Below are 27193 nucleotides of genomic sequence, written 5' to 3'. Positions count from 1 at the left end.
GTCAGTTACAATTTACTTTCTGAACAATACATGATGGTTTTTTGTATTGTTTTGTTTTTTGAGGGTTTTTGTTTGTTTGTTTTGTTTTTGTCAGCTTGACACATGCTAGAGTCATCTGAGAAGAGGAACCTCAGAGAATGCTTCTGTTGGACTGGCCCTTAGGCAAGCCTGGGGCATTTTCTTCATCAGTGATTGATATGGAGAGCACATCTCACTGGGGACAGGGCTCCCTTGGACACATGGTCCTGAGTTATGTAAGGAAGCACACTGAGCCATCCCAGACATCCACAATAGAGTCAGATGCTCCCTGTGATTTTTCTTTCTTTTTTTTTAAAGATTTATTTATTATATATAAGTACACTGTCTCAGACACACCTGAAGAGGGCACCAGATCCCATTACAGATGGTTGTGAGCCACCACGCGGTTGCTGGGACTTGAACTCAGGACCTCTGGAAGAGCAGTCAGTGCTCTTAACCGCTGAGCCATCTCTCCAGCCCCAGACGCTCCTTGTGAACTAGCTCACTCTCTCTTCTCCAAAGGAACACTCTTCTAGCGGACAGCAGCAATCCTCCCAATCCATGTAACAAAATTAACAGATGTTTCCTGTGCATTCTGGGAGCCAGGTCAGTGGGACACTAGTGTACTCAAACTGCACCTAGACTCTGACCTCACACAAACAGAACAGTATGTAACCTCACTGCTATTCGCACCGATGTAATCGCCTCGCCTGTGCAGTACCAGCTAGGTGTGATGTCTCCCAGTGCTGACTCCAGTGGCTGGAGGGGGAGATCAATGAAGTATTACAAAGGAATGGTAAGTTAGTGCTGTGTAACCGTTAAACACCTCGGGACAGGGTGTCGTGCACTGCTTGGTAAGCAGTGGAGTACAGTAAACACTGTTATTTTTATAGCAGTATGAGTAGTATATGCTAAACAATATGCTACAACATATGGCCACATCCATTCCAACTCCCTGCCAACACCCACTCCAAGCACTAGTGATACAGTGATGTAACACAGTGCACCTCCCAAGGTCACGGAGGCCATGCTTTACAAGGGACAGAGTCATACGCAGACAAAGCACTGCTATAACGGGAAATGGCAGGAAGAAAAAACGAAACTGAGTAAGTGGATAGAAAGCAGTAAGGTATGTGTAGGGGTGTTATCTGTCCTTCTTCCGAGGTCAGAAGAGGAAAGACTAAGGGTGTGAGTCAGGGAGCCGAGTGCTTGCCCGGCAGGCACGAGGCCCTGGGTTTGCCATGCAGAACTGGACAAAACTGGGTGTGCTGGCCCAACCCTGTCCCTGCAGCTCCTGGGAGGCGAAGGCAAGAGAAGCTCAGGTTGAAGTCATCCCCTGGCACACAGTGAGTCTGAGGCCAATCGAGTCTACATGATATCCTGTCTACATGAACGGGCAGAGTCAGCCCCAGCACATACTAAAGGATGGCACCGCGTGGAGCCTACAGGGTAGGAAGTCGTGTCTGGGTAAGGAGTTTATTAGACGGTGTAGCAGGGCTGTAAGTATAACCAAGGGGAACTGGCATGGTCAGCAGAAGAGGTAACAAGACCAGAAGCCTGCAAGGCTGACTGCGGCCAGACACCAAAGGCCTTAAACACTAGAGTACAGAGCTAGACATGTATTTAATAGCGAGTGCGGTGCCAATAAGGTTTTTTTTTTTTTAAAGATTTTTTATTTTATTTAATGTATATGAGTACACCATCTCTGGATACAGACACACCAAAAGAGGGCATCAGATTCCATCACAGATGGTTGTGAGCCACCATGTGGTTGCTGGGAATTGAACTCAGGACCTCTGGAAGAGCAGTCAGTGCTCCTAACCACTGAGCCATCTCTCCAGCCCGCCAATAAGGTTTAATAACAAAGTAAGTCTTAAAAAGAACGATGAACTGAGCTGGATGGATAACGTCATCCCAACACTCGGTAGGCTGGGGTAGGAAGGTGATGAGCCCGAGCTGTAAAAACTAATCATATAAATCATTTTCCTCAAAAAATAGTAATACATATAATCAAATAACCCAACAACTCTCAAAACACACGCATGCATGCACACACGCACGCACGCACGTGTGTGCACACACACACGCACACACACACACACACACACACACACACGAACAGGCGTAGGGGGCCGAGGACAGATTGGGGTGTACCTTAATGGTCTGCATCTGTTTGGCATAAGTAAGGCCTGGGGTTTTTACCCCCAGCACCACAATAAAAATAAACAGTGCCTTCACCTAAGTGTATATACAGAGGACAAACAGGACATTGAAACGGCATTCAACATCATTAACCACCAGGGGAATTCAAACTAAAAGTGCAATAGGAGATCATCACACACATATCACGCTCTAAAAACTGAAAACGGTAACAGTCACCTACCAATGGCCAATGTGAGACACTGGACCCCTGCCTCTCCGGAGCTTCACCCCTTTAACATGGTGCTGCTAGTAACATAGCCCAGTGCCCTTGCTCCAGAAAAGGGCCAGACGATTTCTGGGTTGGCGAGATGGCTCAGAGAGTAAAGAGCTAAAGAACCTGCTGCTTGTCTAACTACACGAATTCAATCCCTAGAACCCATGTAAAGGTGGAGTGAGGAAGACCAACCACGAAGTTGTCTTCCGCCTTCCACAGGTATACAACAAACACACACACACACACACACACACACACACACACACACACACACACACACACACACACACCTTATACACACAATAGTGAAAAATAAAATTTCAAAACGGGCTTGATGATTTCTTACAGAACTAAGTATCACCTAAGTAAACGCACTGTTCCGGCCTTATCCAAGGGAATGAAAGTGTCCAAAAGAAATGTCCCTGACAGCTTGGTTTGTAAGAGGCCAGACAGCACAGCCAGCCTGTGTATCAGCTGACAGGAATTCTGTAGAGGCCAGTTGACAGAGACAGGTTGGACGGACCTCCAGAGAGAGAGCCACGGTGAGTGGCAGCGGCCGCATCCTGCACAGCTGCATTTTCTATACCGGGAAAGCTGAAATGCTTTAGATGGATTAGCTGTTGCCGGGGACAGGGGAGAGAGGTGACAGAGGGGTGGGTGGCTTTAAAAAGGCAAGGACAGAATCTGAGGAAGCCTAAACCTTAGTGAATTTTATCAAAGGTCACTTCCTGGTTGTGATCCTTTTTTCACAAGGTTTATAAAATATTACCACTGAAGGTAAGGGACCACATTAAATATGCTTAGCTCCTCTCCCCCTCTCTCTCTTTTCTCTCCCTCTCCCTCTCTTCCTCTCTCCTCTCTCTATTATTTCTTTGCTTCATTTGAATCTATACCTGTATCAATAAAAATGTCCAAGAACAACAATAAACCATTTCCAGAGGCTAAGAGCTGCCTGAAGCAGGAATAGAACAGGGGACGATTCTATGCTTCTTGATTTCCCAGATGTTTTTTGAGACTCTGAAGGGTCTAGGCCTTGGCTGGCCTAGAACTCAAGGTGTAGAGCAGGAGGGCCTCAAAAAGATTTGCTGGCCGCTGCCTCTCAAGTGTGGGAATTAAAGGGCTGGCTAATGAATTCCACTGAAGTGAGAGAAATGAGCCAAGCGCAGTGATTCATTGTGAATTTCACATACAGAGCTCCAAGTCAGCCAAGACTGTGTGTATAGCAAGACCAGGTCTCATAAATAAATAAATAAATAAATAAATAAATAAATAAATAAATAAATAAATAAATAGAAAGAAAAAATGCATTTTACTATCAATTTCACTTATAAGTTACTATACGATTCAACAAATAAAATCTAAGAATCCAACAGACTCTGAAGCATCCGGTTAGCTAAGTAAGAGGGAGTGGCCTGAAAGCATCCCCATTAGCAGTTAAAATGTCACAGTGGTTCCATGAAAACCAGAGCCCTCTGAAAACGACGATCTGTAGGCAGGAATCTCTGGCCGTCCAGGCCTATCTGAAGATGAAGGCCATCAGAGCCTACTAGGCTCTCCGAAGGCCAGAAGGGCAGCCCAGCGCTGTCCCCCTTCCACCCTGCCTCAACCAGGAAAAGTGGGAGAGCAAGGGAGGCAGGAAGTGAGTTACACAACACCACAGGCCTCCGCTCATGCGCCTTTCCACAGGAAGCATCCTGACGACCAGCCTAACAAACATGGGCATTTCTAGGTAGGTTTTAGTTTGGCTTAAATTGAGAAAAACATTACAAATCCATTGAAAGTCTGGATTACAGGGTATTTTAACTGAAGTACAGTTTGAGTACTTTCATGTACCTGGGTCTACCTAATTGTAGACAGTCGTATCCAGCTTACTTTAGAGAAACCTGTTACAACTAGCACAGTAATTAAAGTATGCAAATAGTGTAAAAATACCCAAGAGGTGTGCACGGAGGTAATTTAAATATGATTTCTGGCACCGATTTGCTTGCAATGAGACAGACTGTGGTTACTAGAGCCTAGGCTGGATGAACCATGCCAATGGGATAGGTGAAGACTGAACCCTTAACACACATACACACACACACACACTCACACACACACACACTCACACACACACACAGACTCACTCACACACACACTCATACACACACACTCACACATACATTCATACATACACTCATACACACATACACTCACACACACACTCACACACACTCACACACACATACTCACACACACTCGAACACATGCACACTCACAAGCACACATTCCATACATTTCTGCCTACACACTCACAAACTGCACTCACACAAACATGTATGCGCACAAGTGTATTCATGCATGGATACACCGAAGATCTATATCAGTTTCTACCTGATATGCCAAGGGAGAAAAAGAAAGGAAAACAAAACCTAATAGGTCATGAAGTAGCATCTCGAAAGTAAGGGCAAGCACAGCAAACCTACGACAGGCCAACGTTAGTGGCCAACTTAGTAGCCATAACAATATGCTGAGGAACAGCTCTGAATTTATCCTTACTGAACACACACCTGCACCTAGTGTCCAGGTCCTAACCGTCTCATGACCCAGAATATCCAGAAAATCTACTTCTTTAAAAAAAAACAAAACAAAGCTCACAGTCACCATCTGCCTCTGGGAGAAAGACCCTTCCATTTATTTAAGCCCTAGCTACAGATGCCTATCATCCCTACTGCTTGGGAAGCTGAGGCAGGAGGGTCAAAGGTTTGAGGCCAGTCTGTTCTCATCTCAAAAAAGACGAGGTGACATTATCTTATTAGATAAGGTATTTTAGTCTCACAAAATTATTTCCTTTAGTGATTAGCTTTATTAAATAATCAGAGAACTTCAGAGGTTAGGGGGGAAAAAGGACCTGACAGCACAAATGAGAAACGGAAAACAAGAGAGTCAAACAGCAAGTCTTGTGTAAGCCGTATGCAGAAGCCACACACACAATGCTCTCCGTGAATGACAGAAACCGCATTTGACTCGCTTAGAGTGGTGGCTACCACTAAACACACAAAATGGAAAATGTGGTGTAATTCAGTTTCCAGGGTTTGAAGCACCTCTTGCCTAGCCATAAACACAGCAATAACTGAGCTCTTCTTGCTTGGGAAAAAAAAAAATCTAGGCACTAGGAATGGATTTGAAACAGGATTGGTTTTTCCTTTATACCTCCTGGGTAAAAAAAAAAAAAAAAAAAAAAAAAAAGGTTCCCAGTCCTCTCCGAGTATTGAGCATGATAAAATATCAAAGCCATGGGGTTAGGGATTTAGCTCAGTGGTAGAGCTTGCCTAGGAAGCGCAAGGCCCTGGGTTCGGGTCCCAGCTCAAAAAAAAAAAAAAAAAAAACAACAACAAAAAAAATATCAAAGCCATGGCTCACAGTGAAGAATTAACATGAAGGGGCTATGACTTGAGTCAGTTCGCCACAGGATCGGAACTCTCAGTTCAATAGTTGGTTGTCTATCTGCTGTCTGCGTGTCCTTCAAATGGTAAGATCCACATTACAGAATTGCAAGAACTAAGTCATACATGCAATCGCTCCGAGCATAATGCTCGGCCAACCAGAAATGATAACAGTACACTCTGGTTACACACCAACCCCGTGGTGTCTGGTGCCAAGGGCATTTCTAGAACTTGGGACTCCCTGGTTCTGACTTTTGGTAGGGCAGAGGAAGCGCTGGGTTGAAGGAATCAGGCGGTACAGGCAAAGAACGTGTTTTACATTTTGGAGCCAGGTTTGGTGGTATGCTGAGGCTGAGGCAGGAGGATGACTTGAACCTTAGCTAGGAGTTTCAACCTGAGCAGCATAGTAACACACCTTCTAACTCATAGTCCGAATCGCATGCTGAAAGAGCCTGCTTAATTCAAACATTCACCTCCCCAGCCCATTTTCAAACCCCCCCCCCGGCCACGCAACTCTGTGTTCCGGGGCAGCTGTGTAAGCCATCGAATCTCTCACGGCAGAACTGGGGGATGATGCGAGCCAGTCTGAATCTTCCCACCACTGGGATGGAAAGGAGCTTTCTAAGGCCTCTGACTTTCCCTAGAATGCTTCCACCAGCATAAGGAGAAGGAAGATTACGAGCTCCAGGCTGCAGCCCTGTCTTACAGTTTCTTGGTAGAGCAAACCAAAGTCCATGAGTCTTGCTAAGGTTTTGATTTCATTGATGAGAAAGGAGGCTGATAAATAAGCGATGTATCGACTCCTTTAGTTGTAAACTGCAGTAAGTCTGTGACTACATTTAACCTAGAACTACTAAGAGGTATAATTAATTTACTTTAAGCTACTTGATTTGAGGGGGGGGCTCCTTAATAGTTTTCTTAATGCCAAAACTCCTGACTGGCAGACTAAGATATCAAGAACTTCGATCACCAGATAAACCAAACCTGGATTTGTTCCCCTCCCTCTTGCTCCTCCCATAGCCTGGTCTGAGTGGTTGAACATACTGTCCTTTATCTTCTTCCTTAGACTTGTGGGGGGCAGGTAAGACGCTAAAGGGCTTCTCACTAAAATCAAAAGCTCTCTGCTTCTGACTGCTGATACACCCAAAGACCAGGAGAAAGGCAGTGGTGAGGGGGCCAAACCATTCCTTCCCTGTACCGTCCCTGCTCTCCGGTTAGCAGCGGCCGAACCATCACAAATTCAGAACTACTTTGCAGATTTAGAAAACCACAGCAAATCTATTCTTTATGTTTCAAACGGTACCAGGATATGTCCCGGTGTGAACACCTATATAAATATTATCATGAGGCTGACGCTGACAAAATAAGCGACCTAACCAAAACACAAAGTTTTCAACTGAATCCACAAGAGCCGAGAGTTGAACAAGCACAAGCAACCACACCAGGTTGAATGTAAAAAGACTAAATACACTTGTTTTTCTTTGTATTTTAATCCAAACATTTGGGGGAAACTGGCTTTCTTTGGTGCTTGTTATTTAACTTCTATTGTAGCAGAAACCAAAATGCTTGATCCCTGGGAGACTCTAGTAAATGCACTTTCGAAGACTCAGGCTCCAGACCCGAATTCAGCTCCACTCCCGTCCTCCCTCATCTTCATAAAACTTCTGGAACAACGTGATTCAACGTCTTTACTTCATAAATGGGTGTAATGGCATTCCAATTTACCCTCGAGTGGAGCCAACAAGAATCTGTGTAAACAAAGAATTCTGAGAAACCGGGAAAGTTAACTACAGGAGACAGCTCCTCTTCCTGGACAGCACATCAAGGCAGTTTACGTCACTGACAGTCCACAGGGCCCTGCTTCTTCCTGCAACTTCTGAGACAGATTATCTTTGACAATGTCAAAACTACTTACAAATACTGCTTTTCCTACAGATTCACAAACAAAATGACCAGAGGCAGATCACACCACCAAAGCAATTTCTCCCTACCACTGAGAAAACAGAAAACAGTAGGTAGTCTGTCTGTCTGTCTGTCTTTCTTTCTTTCTTTCTTTCTTTCTTTCTTTCTTTCTTTCTTTCTTTCTTTCTTTCTCTTCCTCCCTCCCTCCCTCCCTCCCTTCCTTCCTTCCTTTCTTTCTGTCTGTGCCTCATCAGCCGAGTGCTCTGATCACAGGTGTATACCCCAGTGCCCAGCTTCGAGTTTACCCACAATGCCCAGCTTTGAGCTTAACTTTGAGTCCAGCATTTCCTTCAGCTGGCTGTGATTCTTCTTAGCTTACCCAAACCAAATGTGCTATGATACAAACTGTTTCCTATACCTAAAATTTAGTCTAAAAAAAAGTCTTTTGAAGTAGAATGTCACATAGCCCAGGCTAGCCTCGAACTTGTTATATAACTGAAGATGTTTTTGACCTGGTGGTCCGTTCCAGGAGTGCTGGAATTATAGCCACTATCACCATGCCTTTTTTTTTTTTTTTTAATGCATTGCTGGGGATTGAACCCAGGGCCTGAGCTAAGTAAACACTTTACCAACTGAGCTATGTCTTCACCTTAGTTTTATAAGTTTCTTAAATCCACGCACTGTGGAACACATGTGTAATCCCAGTACCGGGGAAACTGAGGCAGGAAGATTAAGTACAGTCACACTGGAGTACCAGGCCAGATAGGGCTACAGCGCAAGACCCTGCCCTCCCCACCGAAAGAGGCATTAAAAGAATTGGGCTAACATTAACATCACACTTGCTTAATCCAAAAAGGCTTTCTCTAACAAATGCATGTCTGTGACCCCAGGAAAAAGATGACAAAGTTTCCCCTGGAAGAACACGGAAGGCTTATAGAAGTCACGCACAAGCTCGGTTGTTCCTTACAGATTCCAGAGAGGGGAAAATGCTCGTTCCCTTCTGTACAAACAGGACCCTGGATCTGGAAGTCCCCTGAACAACCTGGAGACTTTCAGGCCAAGCTCACCTTCCCCACTTCTTGCCAAGTAATCATTTCCTCAACACACAAACCTACTTTGAGATCGAGATTTCACCAAGTTTGACTGACCGTTTCACAACGCTGGCTTCTGACTTCAGTCCTGGGGACATGTTCCCAAAATAAACTGGCAGAGCAAGGCAGATGTGCCAGTGACCGGATTTCTTTGCCCCCAAGCACTGAAACTCCTTTTCTTTCTTTCTTTTCTTCTTTTCTTTTGAGACGGGGCCCCATGTAGCCCAGGCTTGACTATGTAGCTAAGAATGACTCAGAATTCAAGGTCCCCCAGCCTCTAATTCCCAAATACTAGAATTACAGGAATACCCGGCTTGCACACGCAGTTCTTTTAAGGCCCCAGAGGTAAAGACAAGCAGATAACTGATTAACGTGTGGACGAACCAGATCAATTAAGACATTTGCAACTCGGAACAGCTTTTCAGAGTGGGAGAAATGGAGTAGGAGTTAGGTTCTTAGCCTAATGTTAGACAATACAAGAGGGCAGGGGAGTGGGGTGAAGAGATGGCTCATCAGTTAAGAGCACTGGTCGCTCTTACAGAACCCAGGCTCAATTCCCACTACCCATATAGTGGCTTAGAGCCATCTGTAGCTCCCGTTCCAGATCTGATGCCTTTTCTGACTTCTGTGGATACCAGGCATACACGTGGTATACATACATACATACATACATACATACATACATACATACATACAGGCAAAACATCATTAAAACAAATTTGATTCACATAAAATAAAAAAAAATCTAAAAATTAAAGTTAAAAAAGGGACGGCAGGGAAATGGATAAGTAATTTGAAAGTAATGAAATGGTGAGTGACAGGAAATAAGATGGTGGCATTAATAAACCGACACTTGACACTTGAGTACCCGTACCTGTATATTCACGGTTTAAAAAGGTTAAAGGGTGCGGTATCGACAAGTAAACTAATAAAGGGAGCATTGTAATCTCTGAGCTACATTAGTTTTATACTGCTGAGTTTGTTTAGGGCTTTTTTCCCCTTAATTTATGAATTTATATGACTGTATGCCACACATGTACAGTGGCCCACACAGGCCATAATAGGGCAAACAGTCTCTGGGGCAGGAGTGCCAGGCAGCTGTAAGCCATCTTGCATAAGTCCTATGCGACTGAACTCTGACAGCTCTGAGCAGTAAGCGGCTCTGTTCTTAACTGGAAAACATAAAGGGCTGGGTTGGTGGGTAATGCTTGCCACACAAGCTGGAGGACCTGAGTTCAAATCCCCAGAACTCATGTAAAGCTGATGTGGTATTGTGCTCATCTGTAACCCCAGAGCTATGTTGACACAGGTGGAAACACAGGCAGGAGAATCCCTGGAACCGTGTAGGCCCGCCAGCCTGGTGTTCATAACCCTAGTAGTTGCCACATGGAAAAACCGAGAGACTATGTCAGAAGGTGGAAAGTGAAAAGTAACACGAGAGATTGTCCTCTGACCTCTATGTGTTACATACTGTAGTACTCTCATACACTTGTACCATGTGAACAACACACAGACTCTCACATGTGCACAGGGTTTGCTTAAATCTCCAGCTAACACATGCTTCAAAAAGGGTTCAGAATAAGCCGAGTTTGATGTCGCTGCACACCTATGATTTCAGAGCTTAAGAGGCTGACTTGGAAGGATCTTTGGTTTGAGGCCAGCCTGGACTACATAATGAGAGTCAACCTCAAACACGCAACTCCTCGAAAGCAGGCATTTGATAAAACACTGATATATCTGCTCTGACGGAAAAACAAACAATGAGATATGACTGGATAAGATGGTACAGTTTACTAACTCCTAACGTCTATTTTAGAAGTAAAAGGAGAGCCTCGCTGGGAATACAATCCATCTCTTCTACCATAGCATCAAATATAGGCTAAGTGTGTAAACAAGGAGGTTTGCCAAAACTGTGTGACTATTATGACACACACAGTTAAAGAGGCACACCAATTTTTGATATTTCCTGAATCTAAAAATAACTCACAGGAAAGGGCCGCTGTTGAAATATTATGCGTCCCACCCCCACCTTCTAAGTTGTGTGTGACCTTATCTGTGATAAGACAACATAAAAACTGCGTTAGTGCAATTAATTTATTGTTTATTTGTTTACTGTTTAATCACATTACTAAAATCCAGATGGTAAACACAGTCTGCTAGGCCAGGTCTGCCAATTTACAGTACAGACACCCTGTGTGCGGTGTGTTAAGCCCAGCTCCATGCTTCACATGGAGAGAAACAACCAGCCCAAAACAGTATTCAGTCTTCATCACAACTGCAGTTATACAGATGAGTGAAAAAAGAGATTATTCTGACGTCTATTTGCTTTAGTTGTTATTCTGTTTCTGTCAGACTTGAGAGATGAATACAAACTTGTTGAGGCTGGGACTTCTGGGCAGGTTTGAGGAACAATTCACATTTCTAAGCCTACTTCTGTGTGGGTCTTTCGCTGGGCTTCTCCCTCCAGAGTACCACTAACATGCCCGTTCTGTGGTTATTAAAGCAGGACCCGTTAGCTCCTGAAAACCAAGTCCGATCCTGTCTACTTTAAGAAAATGATGGCTTGGGGTTGGGGATTTAGCTCAGTGGTAGAGCGCTTGCCTAGCAAGCACAAGGCCCTGGGTTCGGTCCCCAGCTCCGAAAAAAAGAAAAGAAAAAAAAAAAAGAAAAGAAAAGAAAAGAAAACGATGGCTTGAGTATCAACACATCTGTAAGGCTCTCTCTGCTTGCTTTTGTTGTATTGAGCACTGTACCTAGGACACCAGGCAAGCACTGAATCACTGAACTGTGCCACGGCCCGCGTGATCCTCATATCCTGTCAGGCAATACAACTGTCCATGAAAATACCATGTGCTGTAATCACCTGCTGCCTCACTCGGGGGCCTCACTTGCCCGTAAACACTCAATGCACACACATGCTTAATATGTATTGGGGGGTAGGTGTCAGTAATTGGAGGGTTTACTAGATTATTTAGAAAAATCCAACTGCCATAATTTTCTAAGTGCCTGTGAGAACAAACCAAGACATCACAAGCATTTCCAGATAAAGTTGTTTTATCTTTTTTCTTTTTTTTTCCAGAAACAAGAAATCTGCTTCAGTTTCAAAGGGGAGAGTTCAGTAGTTGAATGCTCTCACCTTGCTGGCTGTTCTACAGTTAGGTAACATCAACAACTCAAATCTCAGATCCTTCCCCATGAAGCCAAGCTTCCTGAATAGAAGCAGCAGCTGGAACGTCACCATCTGTACCCTGTGAAACCCTGTGCTGCCTGCTAACTGTTTCAGGGTTATGATGTCTGAGACACTTTGGGGAAGAGGTCTTACTCCAGGCCTGAATGGTGACCCAGGAACGAGTATTTGCATTCAGAGTTTAAATAGTAGCGAGGCAGATAGCTACTGCAATGATGCCCTCCACAAGGCCCAGGGCCCCAGTAGTCCAACATGGTATTTTGGCAGAAAGGCAAACTTTTTTTTTTAAGTAGACAGGATCAGACTTGGCTTTCAGGAGCTGTTTTTATAACCAAAGGACAGACATGTTAGTGGCAAAGTTTGAGGCCAGCCTGTGCTATAACGACTTCTAGGCTATCCTGGTCTAAACTCTTGTCTCAAAAGGAAAATAAAGCAAACAAAACAAACTGCCCCAAACACCAGAACATTCCAGAGTGACTCACATCCTACTTCCAGAGAAATTACTTCTAAGACACAAAAGCAGCAGGCGAGCGGTGACACACGTGGCTTATGTTTCTGTATCCAGAAGGCCTCTTCCTCCCTCCTGCATCTTCAGAGTTCTCTCTTCATTCAACCTTCTACTTCTGCAGCTGCCCACTACCTCTCCTTACCCTCTTCCCTCCTCTCTAGTTACCACTCGCCCTTGCCTGAACTCAGAAAAGCTCTGTTTACAAAGGAAAACGGTAGGGAGAAGAGAAGGGATAGATAGACATTGTAGGAGAGGAGGAAGTGAAGAAGCCCTTTGCTTACTAAACAGCTACCCCGCCCCGCCCTCCCTATCGCTCACTGTACTTTAACTCTAGACCTCTCAGCCAGCTCGGCCAGGCCCCCTAATTTCCTCATTCCACAAACCCTGAGGAGTTGCCAGCTATTCCTGAGATAACAGGAGCTCGATCTCACCTCAGTCACAGCTTACCTCTCATAGGGTCACACAGAAAGGGTAAGAGAGTTCACCTGGGCCTGGCCTCAGTGGCCCGCGCCTTTAATCCCAGCACTTGGGACTCAGAAGCAGACAAACTTGTGAGTTTTAGGCCAGCCTGGTCTACACAGCTAGGACTACAGAGAGAAACCCTGCCTGGAAAACCAAACAAAACAACAAACAACAAAAACCCCGAACTTTCACATCCATTTCCAACATTATTCTTTGGGAAAAACGATGAGATACAATTGTGAGTTTGAGACTATAACTCTAACCGGAATTTGGGACAGCCTATTATTTAAATATTTCCTGATAAACAACAAGTAGATTATAAAACTTGTAAACATTCAGTTTTATAAAACATCTGTGTTTTAAAGATGACTACTGGGATAACTCTGAATTGGCCAAACAGATTGACTTATCCAGAATTTGGTTGCTTAAGTTTCCAGACTCCAAGGCTAGTGACTCTCTAACCCAGAGCTCCAGAGAAGAGCAGATTGCCTTCCCTGAGGGCTGAGACACTGCAGAACACTTTCCTGATGACTCTCCAAGAGAACCTGAATGCGCTAGGCAAGTAAGTACTAGACTTAAAATGCATGCCGGGCCAGCATCCTGCCAAGTCACAGGCCTCCGTTTTGAGCAAACAGACCCACCTTTGGGATTTCCACTAGACTCTGCTCAGCTCTGTCTCACTGACCTCGTCACTTCTCCAGGATCCTCCCCATAAGGCTCTGCATTCATCCTCTGACTAGTCAACTGTAAAAGGAACGCACTCTCAGGCTTTGTTCTACGGCTGAAGGCTTCGGACTCAACTGGCACACTTTAGGTCTCTCAAAGCCCATTGAGGACTCCCTGATCATGGTTTACACAAAACCTCTCTGTGGAACCCAGACTTCAAAAGTGGAGGTTGTCTGCCTTCCGCCAGGCTGTCCTTGACAGCCTGCAGCCCGTCCAATGCAGCCCTGGGTTCCCTGCGGTCTCCAGAAAGAACCCTCCTTAGGGATCCCTGACCAGGTATACCAGTTGGCCATCTACTCTAAACCTGCTTCCCCTCAAGGGTGCAGCAGGCTAGACAAACAAATTCCAGAGGTGAGGGACCCTCCCACATCAGAGATAGTGAGTGGTAAATCCTCTGGACGAAAAGCTGAGAGCCAACAGGGAAAAACCCCAAAGGTCAAGCCTCCCGTTTCAGTGATGAAAAAAAAAAGGTATGGTAGCCAAGGATAGCAGTGTCTCTAAAAAGGCAAACTAAACGCACACACGTGCGCTCGCACATACTCGTACAGAAAGAATGCGTTTAACAAAAGCACATTTGAAAGACCAATGAAGTTGCTCCATGGGTAGTGCATCACACATATGAAAACGTAAATTCTTTAAATAGCCGGATGTCAAGTGTGCCAAAATGTTTACTCTAAGGAAGAAGTCTTTGCATGCGTACTAACATTTAGGAGTAGGCATAAGCAAATTGGGGTCAGCCGTGAAAAAAAAAACAAAAAAAACCAAAAAAACGGGCAAAGGAATTAAGCTTTTCACAGGTAAAAAGAGGAAAGGTAAAGATTGTAAAAAAACAAACAAACAAAAAAACCATCAGAGCATCTAGAAATTAATGGAACTCAAAACAACCTGCGTCACTCGATGTTCCGACTTGCTTGACAACTTCATTTATCAAACTCGCCCACTAATTCCCACCTCCTCTTTGGAGTGCCACTAAGTGGTAAGCATATCAGGACTTCTACAAGTCACACTTGGAGGCTTGAGTACTTGGATAACTTGAAGACAACGCCATACAAGAGGAACTCTGCAAAGGCCAGCTCTGCAGCCTGGGAGAGAGAGGGACAGGGTGGTTCTTATGCCCTCTGCCTCCTTCTCAGGCCTTTTCTCCTGTGTCGATTCTGCACTTACTAGGCTCCTTGTTTGGCCTTACAGAGAATAAAAAGAAAGAACAGGAACTCTTTAGGACACTTAAAACTGAACCACAATGTTAAGGTGTCCATGCTCCAATAAGTAACTCCCCATTCGCTCAGACCCATGCAAACAACCGTAATTAAATTTAGTAGGGCACACGAAAATGAAGTCCCCATAAACCAAAAGGAAATGAAACTAGGAAGGGGTGAACTTATTGGGAAGGAGAAAGGGGTCAGTGGGAGGAGAGAGAGAGAGAGTGCAGGACGATAATGGGATTGAAAATGACAAAAACGCACATGTACATGAATGAGATTGTCAAAGGTACATAAATACTTTAAACACACACAGAGCACCAGAGGCATCAATGCACAACAGGCCATAAGTCAGACCGAGCTAGAAGACACAGGGCAGCACTGGCTAGCAGGGAGCCCTGAAGATGAGTAAAATCTCAGTAAGAGAGGAGGCATACATTGTGTGTACACAAAGAGGAAGACAACTGTTTCCTGAATTCCTGTTAATACTGAGGTCAGCAAGCAAAATAACGCTTAAAGAGTGGCGAGATCTGAGGATCTAGAGCATGGACTTCATAATGTCACAAACCTCATAGAATAAACCAATGTCCTGCCTAAGTTTCCATGTTGGAATATCGGGATCCTGGGACCTTGCAGTAGCTACCTTGGCACTATTTAAACTCTGAATTGGCTGCTAAGATCTTACAAGGTTGCCATGCAAATACTTGCTCCTGCTGTCTGACAAAGGGAATCTGAGCACAGAACTGCCTTCATCTATGTTTTCTCAATGGGTTCCTCAGTAAGTGATTTTCCTCTCTGCAGTCCTGTATCACAGAGTTGTGGACGCCTAATTACAACGATGCATGCCAAAGTGCAGGTCTCGCTGACACCCACGTATTACCTGCAAGGCTGATGTCTCGGATCAAGTTGCAGCTGGCCATCTGGAGCGTCACAGGGCTCTTCTACTTCATACAGACTTACATCCGTGTCCTCCACACTGCTGGAATTCTGCCATCCCAATTCTGGAGGGTTCCCTCGAGCCATGACAAAAGGCAAGTTCTCATACTCCGGTATCTCCTCATAATGGCGGACATTTTCATACTCTGGCCCACAGTCACTTGTACTAGAGGCCTGACAGGATGCGTGCCCGGAGAGCATCTGGTCATCCAAAGACTCCGCTCTCTGACCATTAGCTGCACTGCTCTGGCTCCAAGATTTCACCTTTTGAGATTCCAGGCTGCAGTTTTCTGCAGAATATGCCTTTATGGGTTTACTTTTCTTCTCTTCTCCTGTGGCCAAACCTTGCCAATTATTTTCAAGCCCTTTTGGCTCTCTACCGAGAGAATGTCCGGTAGAGACATCCCCATGTTGGCAGTTTTTTGACCTAAATTTGTGAAAATCACTCTTTATGAAACCAATGGACAGCTTCACGTTTATCAACTTTTTAAAAGTCGTTTTCTTTGGAGGCTCTTTGCAAGGCTTACTGCACCTGTCCATATCTACAGCAGACAAGGATTTTGCTCTTGGCTTGGTTAGGGAATTGGAAGGCTCATTATTTAAGGATAAAGTGACCCGCTTCAAGGCTTCTGGGCTCCCCGGAAAAGGTAGAATAGGATGAGGTAACTTCCACACTGGCTTTTCTGAAGTTGGGTTGGGCATATCAAAGGATGACGGTGACGTGCCATGGTTTGAGGGACCCAAATGTTGAAGGTGGTTTCTTTGCAGACCTTTCTCTGAATTGGTTTCCTTACTTGAAGAGTTCTTTTCTACAAGTTCCTCCGATGCAGCCTTTTTAAGCACCCCTGCCGCAGGCAAGCTGTGTCTTTGAGGTTTTTTGGGAACAATTCTGGAGGAAGATTCCTTTTGTATCTGGGGCACCGACACTTCCCTGTTGCAGGTAGTTGGCTGCTGTTCAGCGCAGGCTAATTTGACTTGCTTAGGCAAGCTCAAAGGCTGAGGACTGCATTGTATGAAAGCAGTCTCTCTGTCCACAGCAGGTAACACATCAGAACCGTCTTCTACCGTGCTGTCAGAAGTCAAACTAGAATCTGTATCTAAAGAAGGTGCCACTTTTTCAAAAGAAGACGTTTCATGCTGCACAGCCTTCTGCGAGCTGACTGAGTCCTGTCTGTCACTGTTGGACTCCCCGGTCAATGCCTTCTTGTTTCCTGGCCTCACCTCGTCCACTGGTCCCTGGTTAGACAAAGCATTCTGATGAAGAACACTGACTTTATTGTTTTTCAAACTATCTTCACGGAGACAAGAAGAGCCATTGTTTGAGCTCTCTGGCTCTGCAGTGCTTTCACTAGGAGTGTCTACATGCTTCTGGCGACGCAGACGAGCAGCGTGTGTCCTTCTGGGCTTGGGAGTTGGAAACTTTGAGGTATACGGTAGTAAGTGGATTTCTACAGGACCAAGACCTTGGACCTCCGACTTCTGACTAGTTCCACCGGAACACCCTCTTTTGCCCTCCAGTTCACATGAATGAAAGGGACCAAGGCTCTCAGCACTGCCATCTTGACAAGTCTGGAGATTCTGAGATCTGTCCCTGGGAGGTTGTGTGCGGCAGCTGTGAGGAGCTTTTCCAAAGCTGGACTGGGAAGAAGATGTGTCTGCAAACTCAATTCTGACCTGTCTGGCGCAACTGTGGTCACCATTCATTTCTGGTTTATTTGGACATCTGTGCTTCCTTGGGGAACTACTAGGTGACCTTGATCTCGGCTGCGTGAGAACCTCTTTAAGCTTCTCTTCGAAGATGCTTGCCTTTAAAACAACTCCACTCTGGCTCCGGCACTTTTCACGGCTTGAATCCCATCTGCTCCCCCTCTTTGAGGACTCACCATTTTTACCATTCTCTAAATTTTCTTTCATTCCCAGAGGCTCGAAAACAAGCTGCTCTGCACACAGATTTTCGCGAGTCCTAGGCTCATGAGTACACCCAGAACTGCAAGAACATGTTGGGAAAATATAATCACCGTGTGCATCCCCGACATCTTTGCAATTAAACTTGCCAGTGCTCTCGGGTAATTCTGGCTCCCGCTCCTCCAGGTTCAAAGTGAGCTTCTTTGAGGGTTGATCCTTGACGTCTTGAACATCTGAGTTTGTCAGGACTTTTGGTTTTGGAGCAATTGCCGGTTTGGTCTTCTTCGTCAACCGTGGAACACTAGCATTTCCAATGTCCGGTTTAGGGGCAATAGGAGGAGGAGGCGACTTATTATTGGTCCCCACTAACTTAGGCTTGGGAGCCAATGGTGGCTTCTTCAGCTCTAGAGGAAAAAAATGTAATAATTAGACGATGAAGTAGACAAAACACAAGAGGAAATAAAGACAAAAAACATTTTCCTGTCTTTACTGTTTTCTGTGACAAGGTCTTGCTATGCAACCCTGGTTGGCTTGGCACCTACAACGTAGCTCAGACTGGTCTTGAACTCACAGACATGCACGTCTTTCTAACGCCAGGATTACAGGCATACAACACAATGCTTGTTGAATAGTATTTCCTAATAATATGACCTTTCATTTTACTACACAGTCAACATTATTCCTGGAAATTCCTAAAATTGTCCTTAAGTTCTAGTGTAGCTATATAGCTTTGCATATACTGTACATTTCTTAGTTAGTCTCCTACTAATTCTCCTCTAACTTTGACATTAGTTAAATCACTGGCTTTTATTTAGTAACTTGATATAGTCTCTTCAGCTCATCCACTGCGTATTAAGGGTTGCCTATCATCTGCAACTCTCAAGTTTCTCACATAAATAAGCACCGCTATTCTGTGACACAGACAAGATCTGTTATAAAGACTGTCTACCCAGAGAACCCCCCAAAACATTCTGGAAAATCACTGTGGAAAGAAGACATTTTCTACCCCTTCCCTTAAAAAAACCCCAGAAAGTAAATTCTTTGCTGTTAACTGAGGTTCATAAGAAGGTTGTTATTTCTCTGTCCCAGGATTAACCGGGAATTTCATATTTCTTTATAGAGCTTTATTCTCTCACATGCCCAGGCCTGGCCCAAGATCAAATGATTGGCAAGTATCTGAAGATACAGTCTGCACATTTTTATTTCATTTCCCAAGGGCAATAGATTACGTCTTTGATCTGTCACCAACGAGTACTATGTGTCTGTAGGTTTTGTTTCTCTGAGCAAGGGTCTCATTACGTAAGCCAGGCTGGTCTCAGCCTCATATCCCTTCTGCTTCAGTGTTCTGAGTGTTGGCATTACAGCCTGCACCAGCTAGCCCAGCATTAAGGATGACCACCAGTTCCAGTGTAGCAACTCTCCCTCATCACCACACCTAGGGTACGATGCTGTATTTGTGTAGGCTGGCTGTTAGTCTACATGAACTTGACAATAGGACCCTGATAAGGGAGTTAGAGAGATGGCTCTGTGACTAAGAGTGCTTTCAGTTCTACCAGAAGGGGCAGAGTTCAATTCCTGCAGCCACAGCAAGAAGATCACAACTTGTAACTCCAGCTCAGAGGGACGTGATGCCCTCTTCTGCCCTCCATAGGCAACCAAGCTCACATCTGAACATAGATTCAGACAGACACACTTGTACACAAATGAAACAAAAATAAGTCTGTTTTAAAAAACCCTAATAAATATAAAAATGATACAGAGACTATATTTCTCTTAAATCTCTTTAGAACTTGCTCCACAGAGGGGACTTGAGTTCAAACACATTTTATCTTATGCCTCTTAAATTATCTTGTACTTCTTCAACAGGATCTAACACTTTAAAAAAAACCTTTATAAAACAATCTCAAAATATAGGATGCACAGGACTGTCTGACAATGTTGCTTCATTTACTTGCACACACTGAGGCTTTGATATTTCATTTGGTGTTGATTTTATTTTCAACAAGGGAAATTAGTCATAACCCCTGGAAAAAATATTACATGGAATTGAGTAAGAAGGAAAAAAAGCAGGGTACTCTACTTCCTTTTCCTAAGCAAAGAGAAATTTCTCAAATTCTGGCATTTGAGGATATGCACAGACCAGATTTTACAACAGACCCCTTCTAAAACTCAAGTCCCAGGTATAAGGTTATTGTAAGGAAGGCAGTGAATTCCAAAATAATACGAATTCCCAAAGCAGGCAGTTTTCAGTTAGCTGTCTAATACATACGTTGTTAGCCTGAGGATTGGTTCTTGTGGGTTCTGGCAGGAGCCTAGTGACAAAGCTTGCAGAAATAGTATATTAAATTAAATTCCCCATCCATCAAGTCAAATCTTCAGGGAAAGTATGAATGCCTGAGGACTTGTCCCAGTCCCCCTTCTTATGCAATGAAAACTGACAGACTGTCATGCTGATGTTATTTCTGTCATTCTTAAAACGGCCTACTTCTGGGATTCTTTCAAAGAATTAAAAATACGAGGGTGTTTGTTTGTTTGTTTGTTTGTTTGTTATGAGTTCCAGAGAGCAGCTACTACAATGCTCTTAACATTTCTGAAACATACGCTTATAAACAGTTAAGATGGCATTAGTGGTGCATGCCTGTCACCCAGTGCTCGGCACTCTGGAGGCTGAGACAGGAGGATTGTTGTGAGTTTGAGGCTAGCCTGGCCTATACAGTAAGATTTCCCCATCCCCAAAAGAGCCTATTTTACCATTAAAAAGAAACTCTGGCCAGCCAAATGGCTCACCAGATAAAGGTATTTGCTACACAAACCTGGCAATCTAAGTTCAATTCCCGGTACGCGTGTAAAGGTGGGAGGAAAATTGTCTCTACCAAGCTGTTCTCTAATCTTCATGTGTCCACACACACACCCAAATACACTATACAAAACACACACACACACACACACACAAACACATTATACAAAAACACACTATACAAAACACACACACAAGCACACTATATAAAACACACATGCATACACACACAAACACACTATACAAAACACACACACATGCACACTATACAAAACACACATGCACGTGCGCATACACACACACACACACACACACATGCTAATAATATCAAGTTTTAAAGATTTTTTTTTTAAAAAAAGAGACATTTAGCTCATGCCTTTAGTCCCAGCACTCAGGAGGCAGAGGCAGGCAGATCTCTGAGTCTGAGGTCAGCCTACCATACAGAGCAAGTTTCAGGATGGCCAAAGGCTACACAGAAAAACAGACAGACAAGCAAACAAAGGGAGAGAGGGGGAGGAAAGATTTCATCTAAGTAATCTTTTATTTTCTGATCTTGATGCCTAGTCAGAAAGTTCAAGTTCTTTTGATCAATTCATTTTGCTTTTCCTTGAAAACATTTGATTACCATTTATTTTGTCGCTATTGTGCTGCCATGTATCCCCATGCTGATCTCCTCCAGCCCAGCCTCCCTAAAGCATTTTATTACTCTCTAGTACCAATTTTAACCCTTCCTTCCACAACTCTAAACCTACTGCCTCACCCTCCCTAAACCATAATTAATCTCTAGTACCAATTCCAGTCCTTCCTTTGAGTCTGATTTTTTTTAAAAGATTTATTTATTTATTATAGAAGTACACTGTAGCTGTCTTCAGACACACCAGAAGAGGGCATCAGATCCTATTAGAGACGGTTGTGAGCCACCATGTGGTTGCTGGGAATTGAACTCAGGACCTCTGGAAGAGCAGTCAGTGCTCTTAACCACTGAGCCATCTCAAGAGAGAAATTCCTGTTTCTAAGTAAGTTAACTGCGTATGAGCCAATGCTGACTCCCAGTAAACAGGGCACAGCATCTAAAGCAGGTTTTCCCAACCCCCCTAATACTGTAACTCTTTAACACAGTTCCTCATGCAGTGGCGACCCTTAACCATAAAAATATTTTGTTGCCACTTCATAATTGTAATTTCTACTGTTATGAATCCTAATGTAAATATCTCATATTCAAGAACCCAAAGGGGCTGTGACCCAGAGGTTAAGAACTACCGTTCTAAAGCCTTTAATGTATGTATACATAGTCATTGAACAACTATGAACTTGGACTTACTACTGTGAGTTCCCTGTGTATTCAAGTGCAAGAATCCATAACTCAGAGTCAAGCTTATCCATGGTCTTAATTGCTACTGTGTCCCCAGCGCTGAGAACATGGGCCTGAGACTAGACACTTGCCACCATTTAACGCCCCAGTGACAGAGAAGTTCTTTGATTTTAACTTCCATATGCAACTTAACATCAAATGGTGTTCTGAAGGCTGAAGAGATGGCCTAGTGGTCAAGAGTACAATACATATACTGCTCCTATAGAAGAGCTGAGTTCAGTTCCCAGCACCTATGTGGCCAGGGTAGGGATTGGGGGTTGGAGAGACTTGGGAAGGGTTACAACTGACTCTAACTCCAGTTCTGGGGAATCCAACAACCTCTTTGAACTCTGCCGGCACCTGTGCTCACACACTCCCAAACCCTTACCCACTACACACATATATACATACACAGCTTACAGATAAATCTCTCTTTAAAAAACGAAAAGGGAGCAGGATGAACTTCAATAGGATCATTGTGTAATTCCTTAATGACTAATAGGAACGAGTGCGTGCCAAGTCACTGGTACAGCAATATACGAAACCCTTCCTTACCATTAGTTCTTCATTTTCAGTTTTCGGAGACAGGTTTTGCAGTGTAGCCCAGGATATCCCTGAACTACAGTCTTCCTGGCTCACCCTCTTTAGTTCTGGGATTACGTGGGTACAGTACTATGTCAGCTTCATTACTATTTTTTTCAATTATATATTATCTGTGTGTGGCGGGGGAGGTATGTATTCCATAGCATACATGGGTTAGATGACAACATGTAAGACTTGGTTCTCTCCTTTCATCGTGTGGGTCTCAGGTCAGCAGGGTTGACAGGAAGAGGGTAACCACTGAGCCATCTCACCGGCCCTCATTATTTTTTTAATGCTCTCTTTTGAAAGCAGTGTGGCTCAGAACACCACCAATGAGACCTTATATTATGATCCACTCCGATGTTGGAAACTTGAAACCGGTACACAGTGTCTGGAGATGAATCGTGCACCTCTGGATCTTGGCATTACATTAACAACCAGACCCCAATGCTTCCTTAGAGTCAAGCTGCAGATCTCTTATTTACACAGCTGGCTGGCTGGCCACAGGGAAAGCTAAGGTAGAAAGGGCCAGCACCGTCTCACTGTTATAAACAGACTTGTCATCTGTTACGCACAGGTGGCCCTGGCTCACGAGTACACTCACTCTCTTGGCTTTTCCTCCAGGCCCCAAACAAAAATGCACGGGCATGAATGAAATAGTGAAGTGTATCGATGCACTACGACGGATAGATACTCTTAATCATCTCTCTTCTTCTCATGTACTACTTAGAATACTTCCCAAAATCTCGTCTGTGAGCTCACTCTTCAACAGCTGTATACAAACAAACAAAACCAAACCAGGACACACACCACTTAAATGTTGGACAACAGCCCCCTAATCTTAAAGTAGGCCAATCTTCCCAACTACACTGGAACAGGCTGAAACTAACACTCTGCTCCAATAGTAACTTTCCCCAAAGCTTTAATAAATTTCACACACACACACACACACACACACACACACACACACACACACACACACACACACACACACACGCCTTGCAAGGACAATGTATGTATAACTTTATCAAAATGGGCTGGAAAGAAAAATGTCAGTCCTCTCCCATATCCCCTAGGTGTAAGAAAAACTTACAGTAAATCTCATTAAATCGGTGAGCAAAAAAGTAGTTAATGGTTCTCAGTAAGCCATTCTTTTAAAAAAAAAAAAAATCAACTAACTCAGCTAGACACAGGAAGTGTCTCTCTTTTAAATACCACAAAAATGCTGTGGATTTCCTTAATTATAAAGTTGATAAGTATAAAAATAGCTAGCCGCCTTCTAGATTAATTCGAAGAAAACAATTGTAAACATCCAGGCTGAATAATAGAAATTTTAATTATTAATTTTAAGTTTTTATTTTAAATCAATAATATTAATTCAGTAATTTAAAAAAGATGATGAGGGCCCAGAAACTTGAGCTGAAAAAACGATCTGTTGTTTAAGTGGAACGCATCCGAAAACTAAGAGAAAGGTTTGTAACTAACCCAGAACACAATGATCACGTGAATAAATTACACGTAACTTCAAAGAGAAAAGAGCTACATCAACCTCTGGCTTTCTTATGGCTACTAATTTCTTGCCTGTTTGATGTAATCCGGATTTTGCCTAGCAGCGTGACTCCTCCAAAGCTTTAGAAATACAAGTCAGAGAACTTTTAGTGTGTGTGCTCTCTTGATAGTTTTCAAGTTGCAGGAATTTTAAACAATTGCCAAAGAAAGCAAAGAAAATTTAACCTGATACTTAAGTGCTAATTCTAGACCTAACTGAAGTGAAACTTTAAGCTCTTTTACTATAAAATCTCTCATCAAAGTTTCTTCAGTTGTGTTAAAGATGCTTTTAAAAATATTCCATACCTTATTAAAATCCTGGTTCTGAAAATGTGCTGTGTTCTTATAAACAGACTGACCCTTGGACGCTTAAATTTGGAAAATAAAAATTGTTCCTGAAGAAGGTCGCAACACAACGACACGAAATGCTTAAATTCACACAAAGGTAAGGAGAGGCTTTTGTCATTTGGGTGAGTGGAAAGGAACCGACTGAAAATAGGGCTTTGTTTACACTGTCCAGGTACAAATGGGTGCGGGGTTGGAGGACGGGGGGGGGGGGGTTGGGGAGAAGGAAGGAAAGAAGAAAGGAAGGAAGAAAGGAAGGAAGGAAGGAAGGAAGGAAGGAAGGAAGGAAGAAAGGAAAGGGGGGGGGGAGGGAGGGAAGGGAAGGATAGGGTGAAGATGAGTAAAAACTAGGGAGGAGTAGGTGCAGGGGAGGGAGGTTGCTCGGTTTTGTTTTGTTTGGTCATCTAATAGTTCACACTCAGGTAATAGGGCTCAAAACACCAGGGCGTGAACAGCTCCGTTTAAACCTCCTTACTAGCGCGAAGAGTTTCAGTCAATAAATACTAGGTTTGAAAGCAACGCGGGCTAGTGGTGGAGTTACTTTCAACTCGCTGGAAAACTGTCCTAGCTTAGAATAACTGACTCCTCCGCACCGGACTCCACGCTTCCCACACCGCGCACAGGCGACAGCGCCTAAGTCACGGAACCCGAGCAAGCTCCGGGACGCCGTTCCATCACCTGGGCTCAAGAGTTGGGGGGCATCCAGGGGACCACAGCAGGCGCGGACGACCGGCGCCAGTCCCGCACCGGCCACCCATGGGGAAAGCAGCGGGAGCCCGAGCCCGCCGGCGCCCGCCGCGACTCCCCAGTCCTGCGCGAGCGCGGCCACTTACCCACGGCAGAAGTCATGACTGCCCCGCGCAGCACACGCCCTCAGTCCATGGCTCCAGTTCAGTCCACGCTCCCCAGAGTTTGAGCAGGAGACAAAAGTCCCCGCAGTGCCCACATTCCGTCCCGCACCCCAGCCGAACCGCCTGAGCGCCTCACAAAGGACGGACGCCGGCTCCCGCGACCCTTTGGCGGAGCCGGCGCTAGCGGCCAGCGACAGGGGGACGTGCACGAGCGCCGCTCCGCCGCGCTCCGGGACGACCGCCAGGCGCGCGCACGAGAGGAGCTAGCCGCGACTTCGCGGACGCGCACCCCTCCTCACCTAGTAAGAAAATCCGCGCTCCGGGCGCCCCCTGGTAGTCGCGGGATGTAAAAGGCAGACAAAAGCCGTAGCTCTCTCCAATAGGAGCTCTGAAACACCCGCCCGCTCCCGCCCCTCCTGCTTACACGCTCACCCTCTACTCCAATAAGCAGGTCGGAAAGGGGCGTGAGTCGCGACGCATGCCGGGAGTTGTAGTTTTCGGTGCCCCTGAGGTGGGCAGGAGCCGAAGCCTGGGTGCCGCCTGCCCTCCTGCCTTCATTTCCCATCGTGCTGAGGCGGGTGGTATGGCGGAGAAGGATGACACCGGAGTTTGACGAAGAGGTGGTTTTTGAGGTGAGGAGAAAATGGCGGGGAGTGTGGACTGTCTTTGTTTCAGAAGGAGTAAAGGAAGAGCGTGGAGGCAAAGAGATTCAGGGAGGAGGGAAGGGGTGACTGGAGCCTGCGGGCCTGGGTCACCAATCCTCCGCTGTTTCGGGGCCTACAAGATGCAGCCTCCTGACAGGTATAGCCCAGGGTATCCTGGCGTAGCTGGCCTCTGCCTCTAGCTCGCCCAGAATTCCCAGATCCGGCGCAATTGACCGGCCTTGGGCAGGAGCCCTGATCAATCCTTACTTACCTTATAGCTGCACCGCCCTGGACTGCGCCTCGTTGGGGCGGGGCCGAAACGTGCTGGATACTCTCTATACTTCTTAACCTCCTCCCTTTTTATCTTTGATGTTTGCGGGTCTGTTATCCAGAAGCGCCTCTGATCATCATCATCATAATCATCATCAAGGCGTGGCCTTTGGAATGCAGGCAGGCAGCAGGTGCCTTTCTATGTGGGGTTTAAGGTCTGTAAGTGAAACCTGTGGTCAATGGTGAGAGCTCTGGAGTCTCAGTCCCTAGGTTCCATTCTTTTGTCCTTGCTGTTGCGCTAAGTGTAGCCAGTTCTGAATGGAAGCTCTGGTCTGGATGTGAAGGCTTTTGTGTTGGGACTATTTTAAGATGTCTCTGCCATCTTGAATTTAAAGAATAAAGTCAAGTGGTTTTTAATGCCATTTTCCCCATCAGACAGGTCAATACCCACACCCTGGAATGTTATGTGTAGGCATTGAATGTGCATGCCTTACTTTCCCTCAGCCAACTAGATTTCAGGAAATTCACACAAGAGAAAGACAAGAAATCCCCCCCGTGGTGTACAATAGGAGAGTGAGGTACAGTACAGAATGTGAAGTGTTGAGATATCTAAAAGGTGCCCGTGGAAGCTTAATTTGGAACCCGTTGTCCCCTCTTAGCACTTTAAAAAGCTACACCCAGCAAATGATACCCTAGGCAAACCCTTCAGCTGTGAATGAAATTAGAAAAGATAGATCGGAGAGAATATATTCCAGGAAAAGGATTTTATGTATGGCAAAGATCGGGGCGGGGTGACCATATTGAAAGTGCAGTTTGAGGGGCTGGAGTATGGAGAGTTGCCATGCAAAATGACTTAATGTAGCTATGATATCGAGGTGGGAAATATGGCTGCTTTGCTCTAATGAAGGGTCTAGTTGTGAGGAGTCGAATGGAGGGGACAAAGGCATACACTTTGGGAATCGGAAAAATTAATGAATACTGACTTAGACTGTCATTTCTTATATGAAATTGAGAGAATGGCTACAGATGG

At 44.8% G+C, this 27193-nt stretch overlaps 2 protein-coding genes across 2 annotated transcripts in view; one reads left to right on the top strand and one right to left on the bottom strand.

The window, feature by feature from the left end:
• The window catches only part of Fgd6 (FYVE, RhoGEF and PH domain containing 6), a 162899-nt gene extending 137634 nt beyond the window's left edge, over nt 1-25265 (bottom strand). Inside the window, exons 1-2 of the mRNA XM_032911576.1 lie at nt 25232-25265; nt 15815-18179 (exon numbers count right to left, since the gene is read on the bottom strand). Coding sequence (XP_032767467.1) covers nt 15815-18179; nt 25232-25247 — 2381 coding nt within the window. The 5' untranslated portion in view covers nt 25248-25265. The remainder of the gene's footprint in view (nt 1-15814; nt 18180-25231) is intronic.
• A 473-nt stretch (nt 25266-25738) lies between these two features.
• Nucleotides 25739-27193, top strand: part of Vezt (vezatin, adherens junctions transmembrane protein) — a 62972-nt gene continuing 61517 nt past the window's right edge. The window contains exon 1 of the mRNA XM_032911553.1: nt 25739-25881. Within this exon, the coding sequence (XP_032767444.1) occupies nt 25846-25881 (36 nt within the window). The 5' untranslated portion in view covers nt 25739-25845. The remainder of the gene's footprint in view (nt 25882-27193) is intronic.

Source organism: Rattus rattus, chromosome 1 (assembly GCF_011064425.1).
Source record: "Rattus rattus isolate New Zealand chromosome 1, Rrattus_CSIRO_v1, whole genome shotgun sequence".
NCBI lineage: Eukaryota > Metazoa > Chordata > Mammalia > Rodentia > Muridae > Rattus > Rattus rattus.
The sequence above is the reverse complement of the archived record's forward strand: the minus strand, read 5'-3'. Positions and strand labels throughout refer to the sequence as shown.